Genomic DNA, 11,213 nt, shown 5'->3' with positions numbered 1-11,213 from the left:
CCCACGAAAGTTCGTTTTCACTGCGCAACTTCCTCTTCTAACCGGTGCAATGGCGGACGGGGTATGCTATCGTGGCAAGACTTGTTACAATCCATGCTCAATCGTTAACATCGTTGTTTAGAAAGGTTTGTTTTTCAGAAAAACGGAAATTTGTTTCTCACGGTAACTTCTGATGAAATTGTTTTGCTCTCTGTTCTCCAGACACTATACACATACCCGAACAACTTTCGTGCATACAAGGCACTCATTGCCTCAAAGTACAGTGGGGCGAATGTGAAAGTTGCAACAGATTTCAAGTTTGGAGAAACCAACAAGACCAAGGACTTTTTAGCTAAATTTCCTCTTGGAAAGGTAAATCAACGGTACTGCAAGATAAAATCACGTTGACATACTGACAGAAATGGTTGACTGCCCTAAGTGTGTGATTTATCGGTTGCTGTAACTGAGTTTGACGTAACCCGAGCTTATCCTGACGTTTGACAAAAATTTTGTTCGACCAAGGATAACCGCAAACCAATGCGCATCATTTAAAAACCTGATGCAGTTGTCATAGCCGTTTTGTCACGCCGTTTGAGACCAAATTTCCAATCAAATACACCTCCACGGGCTTTAGTGTGCAGGCAGTGAAGCCCATTGGTGAACTAATCTAGATGCACTCAGTGTGCTATTTTTAAAGTCTTGACTTTCATCGTAACCGGAATTCATCCCCTTGTCTCTACAATTGTGGTTCAGATTTTAAACCCTCAGTATACTATTGGTTGGGAAATACATTAATAAGCCATATTCGTGGTATCCTAATTAATTAGGCCTTCTATGCTATCACTATCATATGGAGCATTACAACTCCCGAGTTGTTAACTCGAGGGTGTCGTCATGTGATAAAGTGACGTCAGTTAATTCAAGAAGCAGCTTTTTACAATGAAAATCTGAGAATGGGCTTATTGACTGACAATAAGGTCACCCTAGTCTTTGCAACTGCCAGCATTTATAGTCCACAACCTAGTTCAATTAAATTAAAGGTTGAGGTCTATTTTCAACAATTTCTGATATTTACCTGCATTAATGCTTTATGTTTGAATTAAAAAACCTGGTAGGTCCATTCCACAAGGCACTTTGCTGAACAAATTGGGCTTTTAAATCCATTTTAAAATGGCTGCACACTATTAAATAACCGTGTCTTAAACTGCTACAGTAAAACAACTTCGGATAATTTCAGAAATAGGCCATTAATATGAAAATAAATTAGTCTTGAAATTTGCTGCTCATTTGAAGATAGATTTTTTTAGTACTGCCTGCAACGCATCAAGTTCGAATCCTGCATTTATTGAAAAGTGGGATTAGTTTTAATGGTACGGGAAGCGCTGACTGGCGACAAGACACAAGGTTATATATGTCAAAAAGTAGAGAGCACATAAGCCAGTAAAATGGAGACAAAACTTCTCTTTTTAACCACTTGTGAGTCCATTTTGTTACAGCAGAGTGTCCAGATTTCATTTTCTCCTATCTCCCATGTTAAAAGTGCTGAAAACAGGGTGTCCAAATAGCACCAGTTTTCTGTTTCACCCGTCCAGTTGGACGAGTGGACAGGTAGCTGGCTTAACATTATGTAGGCAACCATTATAGCTAAAACCACTTTGGCCCCTGCTAGTGTAATTTTTGTTCAGGTTTTCTTTTGTAAAATTTCAATGAAATACCCCTCAATATCAACAGGTTCCGGCTTTTCTGTCCAGTTCTGGGGAAGCTATTTTTGAGAGCAATGCTATTGCTTACTATGGTGAGTCAGATATCTATTGCGTTATAGGGTTGAAATGTGTTACACATGTTCTTCTATTTAAACAGTAAAAGTTCTCAAGAGGCTTTTCTCTTTCTCTGCAGGAAGGTGTCTTATTTTTTTTTTAAATGTAAGCCAGTAATTTGTGTCCACGATTCAACGTACATCTTTGTGAATTATTAGTCACTATTACATTTTGAGCAGGTTTAGATGTGGAGTAAATTGAAATTGGCAGAAAATATCCATGTAGTGTACATACTTGCAAAGGAAAATACTTTGTTCACTTCTTCTCTTGACTTGTGTATATTTTTTATTTAAATCTTTAATCTGCGTATATATAGATGTATTGGAAGGTAAATTGTAAATCTTGACCGTGGTATTATTTCTTTGTGCAGTGTCTAACCAGCAACTGATTGGGTCATCACAGTGGGAGAAAACAACTGTCCTCCAGTGGCTTAACTTTGCTGATAATGAAATCTTACCCGCCGTTTGCACTTGGGTTTTTCCTTGCCTTGGAGTCATTCAGTTCAACAAGAATGTGAGCTTTGTTCTAATGTGTCAATTTAACATATATCATAACTGATAAACAATCCTTTATTTTATGGAATTTTATTAGCTGTACGAAACAAGATTCAAGGTTCGATATTTTTAGGTTCAACCTGACCTATGATGTTAAAAAAAAAAAAAGAGGTCCTATTTTAACTTTTCTGCAATTTTCAAATCACCAAAACTTTAGAATATTAAGAAATACTTTTTTTTTATATCACGAAACTGTTTTTTTTTTAAATGGCCTGCCCATTTTTCTTTACATTCAGTAGTGTTTTTTTCACTCTCAAATCTCTATTCAAATATGCAGGTGGGAGAGACAAATGTGCAGGTGTGTAGTTGACAAATTCACAAATACAGTAATCCAGGCCCTTGAAAAAACTTTCATCATGGCATCAGGAAAGCATTGTTTTTTATGTTGAATTTACTATTTTCTGATTGTGTTAAATTATTGTATATTTTCTTCCTCACAGGACACAGAGAAGGCAAAGAAGCAACTCCAGCTCGCCTTGTCTGTGTTGAACGAGTACCTGGGCACTCGTACCTTTCTTGTGGGAGAACGAATCACGCTAGCAGATATAGCCTGTGTTTGTAATCTGCTGCTGGCATACCAGCATGTAAGTTATTTCATGGAGTTTATACTCCGGTCATCCGGAGAGATTATGAACAGGTGGTTTAATAGGAATTTCTGTTTTATGATTATGGCTGATGAAAAAGATAGGGATAATGAAGAAATTATTACAGAGAAATGTAAATAGCAAAATGAAATAATAACCATTTACAATTTCAAGAAAAGCCTTAATGATGTATCAGCTGTGATGAAGACCTGATGGCTGAAACTCTGATTATGTATATACAACCTCTTTTATAAGGCATATTTTGTCATTTGTTGACTGATGTGTAAGAGAGAGAGGAAGAGAAAACTTGGTGCTGGATTGAACTGTGGTGCTCAGTGATCACCATTCCAGTCCGCCATCTACACGATAATGAAATTGTTTTTCTGAAGATTGAATAATGATATGACATCATTATTAAACCTTGATTTGGAAGACGATTGTCCCAGGTTATATGTAACATACACACCATATTTCTCATCCCATTAAAACGTATCAGTTACAAGATTTGCAATGGTTTTGGCTTAGCATGTGTACAAAGGTTATCTGGCATGAGGCGGTTATTACCATCTTCTGCCAGAATTTTGCAACCCAGTTAGTGGCCTCCAATTTAAAGAGCATCATTATAGTCGAAAACATGACGTTGAAAGAATAACTGTAATATCAGTAGTATAAAATAGGTTAACTGCAGGAGAATTTGCACAAAGTGGAAATTCCATGCATGGTCTAACTTCAATCTATTTTTGGGAGGGAGATCAAAACAAACTCTGGGGTGAAACACCAATGAAATAAAACCAGAACAAGTTGTAATACAATTAATACTAATGTATCAGTATTTGTTTTAGAAATCTTGATAACATTCCCGTTTAAATTCTTAGGCTCAGAGTTAAAGCCTGTACAATAAATCAAAGTCCATTTAGTCCAATCAAAATCTTTAGAGATGAAATGAATTAGTGTAGTACAGGAGTACTTGTTTGTTGAATAATGCTGGCTGGCCGCTGTACTCCAAGTGAAATATTCTTGAGTATGGTGTAAAACTCCAATCATAGAGTAAAAAAGTAAAATAGATGTTTGTGTTTCAGGTGTTTGACCCACAGTTTAGGAAGCCTTATGTCAATGTGAACAGATGGTTTGTCACACTCATTAACCAGCCCAACTTCAAAGCTGTCATAGGAAACTTCCAGCTGTGTACAAAGGCCGCACAGTTTGATGGTAAATTGAAACTTAATGATTTTATCACTGCATGGTTGTTTATAGCATCTGAAAGTTTCCTGTATTATTTCATAACTGATGAAAGTGTGTGAAGTGCATTTGCAGAATAAAACATTATATGCTTGTAAACTACGAGTAAAATGGTATGTCTCAAGGAAAGTTCATGCATGTTCATCTTTTGTAAGCGTTTGCAAAAGATACACAGGCCCATTTCACGAAGCCCACGTAGGGCTACATCCACGAAATTGCCATGGCGAAGCAGTACGTATAGCGCTGGTTGCCTGGGTAACTGCGCGCGTAGTACTATGTGCGCTGTATGAAATAGGCCCCTGAATGTGACTGCTTTGTGTAGAATGTCAGAACAAAGGAGAAATAATTTTCAGTTATAACTTGCAAATGGATGTGTATTGGGTTTTCTTGATTGCAGCAAATAAGTATGCTGAACTGCATGGACAACAGAAAAAGGAGGGCAAGAAAGATGGAGGGAAAAAGGATAAAGCTAAATCAACGCCGAAGAAAAAGGTGTGGCCCACATGTGTCTTTTTTCCTAGATGCTATGCGTTTAGATATACATTTAGAATATAAATTGCAGAAAAGTTTGATCATATTTTCTATAATTGAAGGACCAGTAGATTTCAGTCTCCAACCCTATTGGCCAGTTACATTTTGTTGTTAATTTCAACTCCTGTGTAGCATTGCTCATTTTAAGAGTGTCAGTGATGAAATTGAAACCTGCCGATTGTCTTGGGTTTTCTCTTGGGCTCTGCTCAGTTCCCTACCACAGCGCAACACAAAGTGCCAATGATATAAATTGTGTGAAAGCTGCACGAAGTTGGTCACTACTTCTGATATTCCCTATCCACAGGAAAAGAAACCAGAGCCAGAAGATGAAGAAGATGACATCCCTCTGGCCAAAGAGCCCAAAGATCCATTTGCAGATTTGCCAAAAGGGTAAGAACCGTGTGCTGTTAGAACCTCAGTAGCTCTACTGATCTCAATGTGGGGTTGAATATTTAATTACATCCATTATTTTCTTCCTGTAGAGCCGTGTCTGCAGTTTTGTGGGAGTGGTGGGCTCTTCCTGGCGCACATCCTCAAATCCTTGACTGATAGGCTCATGACCAATGCAGCCGACTATTCGAATACACTTAAATCTCAATATTTTTGTTGTTGCTTTAACTTGCGTTCGTCAAGTTCCCAGCAAGGGTGGTGGTTACCTATGTGCACTTTGGTTTCCTACACTGCAAAGCAGGATTGCCTTCATATAAATGTTATAAAGTCTTGAGGACAGTGTTGCATACCAATCTCTTCATTCATGTTTGAAAAATTTACCATGATTGTGAAAAGGTTAGATTGGATCTTTTGCCATAGCCATTCCACACCCAAAGTATGTCAGGCTTTAAAAAGATGAACAATACAGTGGATGTCTGTAAATGATGAATTGACTGACGTCTGCCTCGGTCAAAGGCATGTCTGTTTGTGTGACAGCTGTGTAAGTAATGAGGCTACAGAAATGGGTAGAGCTGCCTTCATGAGTTACTTGTGTAAATCATGCTAGCTTTGCCATACACCTGACGTACAAGATGGTTTAAAGCATATCACCAACTTCAAGATGGTGTTCCCATCAGGTAGCACTAAAAGTATGTCAGCATGATACTTGGCAGATACAAGTGAATATCATATGACCAGAAAGTCCTTGAAATGGCATGATGTGAGAATATTCATTTCATGGGTTTCCTCCCACCATTAATTGGCTGCTGTCTTATAAGTGAAATATTCTTGAGTACAGGGTGAAACACCAATCAAATATAAACATATATAAATAAGTATTCTTTACATGACAGTGAATCAGGCAGATATGACATGAAGTAAGAAATGTACAATAGTGGTTTTAATACACTGCTATTTTTTCAACACTGATGTTTTGACACTGGTGTAGCTATGTTAAGAGTTCTTGCTAAATCCAACCATTGTTTCATGGCTTTTTATTTCACAGCACATTTAATATGGACGAATTCAAGAGAGAATATTCAAACAAGGACATTGCAAAAGAAGCTATTCCATACCTGTGGAAAAATTTTGATGCTGAACATTATTCCTGGTGGAAATGTGACTACAAATATAACGATGAGCTGAAGATGATATTTATGAGTTGCAACCTTGTTGGAGGTTTGTGTTTTACTGTTAAAACTGTACTGTTTTTGTAAATGCATGTACAGGCATTGCTGTCCATTGATTACTGAAGTGTAGCATTGACTGCAGGTGATTGATCAACGTGTCCTGGATTCAGCTCCATTTGTTTCAGCCGTAGCTTTAATTCAGGCCTGTTCCTCTCCGGTTGTTTGTGGAAAAGTCTACCCGATTTCCTCCCATCATAATGCTGGCCACAATAGTATAACTAAAATATTCTTGAGTTTGGAGCAAAACAACAATCAAATGGATAACTCAGACCTTTCCGGTAGATTACGAACTGGGGGTGGTTTCCTCCATCCATGAACATAGATATACCTGTGAAGCTTTAGACACCAGTAACTCGTGTATGCCAAGAACTTAATACTTCATTAATAGTTTTGACCCAATTATGATATTATTGATGGATTTTAATTTTGTTTTCCATTCTATCACATTTAGGTTTTTGTACAATAATTTTCAAATTGTCGCTTTGTAGAGCCCCTTAGATCAAGTTTGAAAATCCAGGTATATTGAGTGTGATATAGATTGTGTGAATGTTTCGATTTGGTTTTATTTGAATTGGTTAACATGTTTAAAAGTAGTTGTCAGGTTTACTGATTTCAAATTTTCCATTTACCAGGAATGTTCCAGAGAATAGAGAAATTACGAAAAAATGCTTTTGCAACAATGTTGATTTTTGGGGAGGACAACAACACTACCATATCTGGTGTCTGGATGTTTAAAGGTCAAAAATTAGGCTTTGAGGTAAGGTTTGTTCAATGCAGAGCGATACTCACATTTTGAGTTGTAACAACAACCTAATTATGTCCAAGTGCAGATATGACATGGTAGAGCTAATCACCAAACTTTCTACATGTTTGGGGCATCTGTGGCTGATTGGCCAGCATGCTGATGTAGCACAGTGACTTCCTGTGAATTCCTGTCTGCTGTCTTCTTCTCCAGTTGTATGGGTTTCCTCTGGGCTCACAGATTTCCTTCCAGCATAATGCTGGACATCTTCATGAAAGTGAAATGTTCTCAAGTATGGTGCATAACACCAATCAAATAAATGAAACCTCCCAAGTCTTCTACTCCAGTTTACACTAGCTGTAGGGAAAAGTTCCGGGAGGGACATCATTTGGAGAAATCCCCAACTGTGGCCCAGTCATCCTGATCGGTCACTTCAGGGGTTGATCCACACAACATGTTACGACTCGAAATCTTATTTGAATGCTCATTTGTGCACCTTAAATGGATAGATTTGGGAATGCTCAACAACTGACTAGTTAGATTTTATGACAGATATACTGAAATTTTTGTTTTTCTTAAGTCTTAAACTTAAGAAATAATGTTTTTATTTTATCTGGTGTTTTTGATTTTAGATCGGTAAACATAGAAGAGTTTAAATGTTATAACGACATGTCACAGGCCTCATGGTTTGTCGTATGTGATGAATTTGATAAGTGGGATAAACACCTACTTTTGGAAGGACTTCGTCCAAGGTCGTCACACAATTATGTCCTGAAGCGTGTATTTCTGATTGTCATTCAATGTGTTATGTAATAGGACAATCCAAATTTGTTACATTGAGGTCTGAAATGTTGGCCAAAAAAAAAAAAAAAATTTCCGGAATTCACCTCCTGCTTTGATTCCAAGTGGTAAATGTTTTTCTAAAAGGAGGGTCTAAGCTGTGTGTAAATTTTGATCTGATTTAACCTCACAGCAATGTGTTGAGTGAGTGAGTGAGTGCGTGCTTGGGGTTTAACGTCGTACTCAAAAATTTTTCAGTCATGACGACGAAGGAATCATTAGGGTGCATGCACGTGTAATGTGCCTCCTTGTTGCAGGACGGATTTCCACCGCTCTTTTATTTAGTGCTGCATCACTGAGACGACTTACCGAAGGCAAGTAAGCCGCCCCGCCCGAGCCATTATACTGATATGGGTCAACCAGTCGTTGCACTATCCCCTTCATGCTGAACGCCAAGCGAGGAAGTTACAACTTCCTCTTTTAAAGTCTTAGGTGTGACTCGACCAAGGATTGATCCTGGATCTACCAGTCCCGAAGCGGACGCTCTACCAACTGTGCGCAATGTGTTGAAGGTTGATTAACAGCTATTATTTTTCAATTATTGGTAGTGGTGGTGATAGGGTCAACTAGCCTGATCGCCATAGTGGTGTGCTTGAATTTAACTTCTGTCATGTCAACGGTGACAGAAGATGTGACAAATGAAAAAATAAATTGTGGTATATTCACAATTTCAACCAAAATAGACAAAATATAGCAAATTGAGCTTCCAAATTTTAATTTCTTTCGAAAGGTTATAATTCTATTAAGTTGATAGAGCACACAAGAATATGTGTATGTGAAAAACCCATCAATAGATAAAAAAATGTCACCAAATGGTGATGCTAGATTCTGTGCAGGCTGCAAGAATTTAACAAAGGTGTTGACAAAACTTTGAAGTTAGCAGGGTGAAAGTAAAATATCATGTCACAAAATGTAAGAACTCAACTCCCCATCTTGTTCATTCATTTACTTGTTACATTTGTAGCTGAGTGAAGACTGGCAGGTAGACTACGCCTATTATGATTGGAGAAAGTTGGACCCCAGCAACCCAGATGACAGACAGCTCATCAATGACTATCTTCTGTGGGAGGGAAAGTTTGACGGAAACCCTCTGGAAGTAAACCAGGGGAAAACCTTTAAGTGAGGGACGTCTGGCCTGCTCCACCTAGTGGTGAATGCCCTCGATGTGATAAAAAAGCTATCCAAGGTGATCGTAACTTTGAAGAGGTTTTGAAGGTTTAGATGAATTCTCTGCAGGTCAAAATAAAGTGGTGTAACTTGTACTGGTGTTTGTGCAGTTATTTCTTCCTCTCCACCCGTATGTGCGAAGGTCTCCAAGCAGCCTGGGAATGGTTTCCTCCCTTCATGATGCTGGCTGACGTGAAATATTCTGGAGTATACCACCAATCAAATAAACTGCATCCTCACTCTGACTGTTGGTGGTGTCGTGGTATTGGTAAGCAGACGATTCTGGTATGACTGTTCATGCAGTCTAGCGTTTGTTGATAACTTTCCTCCACCAGCATGGTGCGCATCACACCTGGAGAAGTGTCGGTCTAAACCACAGACATCTTAGATCTCCATCTTAGACAAGATAGAACTTTTAAGTCGGGAGGGTTTGTGAAAATTGTTTTCTCCATGCTATGCCCACTTTCCTTTACCCACAAACCTACAAGTGAAATATTCTAGAATACAGCATTAAATGAATTTCATTTAGATAATGGGGAATAAAAGGCTAATTTTATTTTTTGAAAAATTTGGGGTGGGCTATGTTTTTGAGTGGTTACCCAAAAACTTTTTTTTTTTTTAAGTGAAATTTTACAGCCTAAAATGTTCATGAAATAAATCTGTAGATTGATGAGAACAAAGAAAGCAAGAGGGACAAATCTGTTTATTGCCATTTGGAAACTTGTTTTATTAAAGTGTTTCTTAGAAATTAACATATCTTGCGCAAACCCTCACAGTAACTTATTGAATGTGGAGAGTTGTATGTGTTAGTCTCGTGCATATTTGCCATCACTGGTGTCCGTCAATACAACATATTATTCAATCTTAGAGTAATGGAAAGGGGGGGGGGGGGGGGACGGGTGTTGCTTATCTACCACTTTCAACAATTATCACAATGGAAGGAAAAATCTTGATTATTGAGCAAATGAAGTAATTACACTGCATATCCTGTTTTTGATCACAACAATGAGCAGTATTCACCTATAAAGTGAAATACAGGTATGTGATTGTTATTGCTTTTTTTATTTTTTTTGATATGAGGTAAGTATATAACATTTATCAGGGGAGACAACCAGATCACCTAGTACATGCAATAGCCTAGAGCGGTTGCATTGCTCAAATTAACACAATCAAAACTTGGTGACAAAAGTACATAAAGATCATTTAAGGCAGTCAATCAAATGTTTGTATTATGTGATTTTTACCCGTGTAACATATGTTGAAAATAAATGGAAAGACAAAACGTAAATGTACAGTTTTAAACTTTTCACAAATGATCAATATCATCAAAGAATAATTGTTTTCTTTGTATACACAACCCTTTCCCTTTATAGGGACAGTAAACCTCGATGGAAAGAAAGAAGCAAATGTACCGTATCAATATTTCACCACAAAGTTTTTCAATCTGCTGCAATCTGCTCACTCTTTAAATTTTTTCTTCTATAGGAGAAAATCCTGATCGATCTGCCTCTCGGTCTTTACTGCATCCTGACATATTAAACACATGTAGTGTTTGAGTATTTGCTGAAGCAATACCTGTGCCTACAATATGACAATGGATGACCTAAGGACAAGAAAGAACTGTAATATGTACACTTAAACAATCGAAACTTCCACATTAAATCTGTACAATATGACAAAGGATAACAAGAAAATTACCCAGAACATCAGAGTAAATGACCTGTACATGTCTTTGTACGAAACCTCAAAAGAATCTCGAAACATTAATTTTTTGGGGCATTTTTAAGGGGGCAGGGAATTGCACAATAAAATGAACCTATATTATACCTCAATGGCTGAATTCTCAAAAACTTTCTACACTGAATTTTAAAAAGCCAGTAAGGTAGTTAAGTATATTTTGTACAACTTTAGTGAAATATAGGTGTACAATGCCTTTAAAGTTTGCCATTGATTGTTACAGGTTACTGTAAAGTTCAATACGTGAAGTTAGCTAGCTATTTAAGTAATGACACAGCCTTCCATTATTGAATGGTAAATTAAAGTCTGTTTCGAAGATATTGAGAATCTGAGAGTCTCATGGTTTATGAGTGGGCCGTTCAGTTCTTCAAAAATCTTACTACCTATAAATGCCAATGAGAATG

At 37.5% G+C, this 11,213-nt stretch overlaps 1 protein-coding gene across 1 annotated transcript; it reads left to right on the top strand.

Moving 5' to 3' along the window:
- The first annotated feature begins 34 nt into the window (after nt 1-34).
- LOC135468941 (elongation factor 1-gamma-like) lies at nt 35-9,167 on the top strand. Its single transcript, XM_064747430.1, has 11 exons — nt 35-61; nt 202-351; nt 1,711-1,774; nt 2,167-2,309; nt 2,791-2,934; nt 4,014-4,143; nt 4,571-4,665; nt 5,009-5,094; nt 6,140-6,312; nt 6,956-7,080; nt 8,870-9,167. The coding sequence occupies exons 1-11, from the start codon at nt 50-52 to the stop codon at nt 9,026-9,028; spliced, it is 1,281 nt and encodes a 426-aa protein (XP_064603500.1). The 5' UTR covers nt 35-49; the 3' UTR covers nt 9,029-9,167.
- Nucleotides 9,168-11,213: the final 2,046 nt, after the last annotated feature.

Source organism: Liolophura sinensis, chromosome 6, assembly GCF_032854445.1.
Source record: "Liolophura sinensis isolate JHLJ2023 chromosome 6, CUHK_Ljap_v2, whole genome shotgun sequence".
Classification (NCBI taxonomy): domain Eukaryota; kingdom Metazoa; phylum Mollusca; class Polyplacophora; order Chitonida; family Chitonidae; genus Liolophura; species Liolophura sinensis.
The sequence above is the reverse complement of the archived record's forward strand: the minus strand, read 5'-3'. Positions and strand labels throughout refer to the sequence as shown.

Coding starts and splice junctions, on each gene's coding strand:
- LOC135468941 (XM_064747430.1), top strand. Junction 2,935..4,013: donor TGCTGCTGGCATACCAGCAT/GTAAGTTATTTC, acceptor TTTGTGTTTCAG/GTGTTTGACCCACAGTTTAG. Junction 5,095..6,139: donor TTTGCAGATTTGCCAAAAGG/GTAAGAACCGTG, acceptor TTTATTTCACAG/CACATTTAATATGGACGAAT.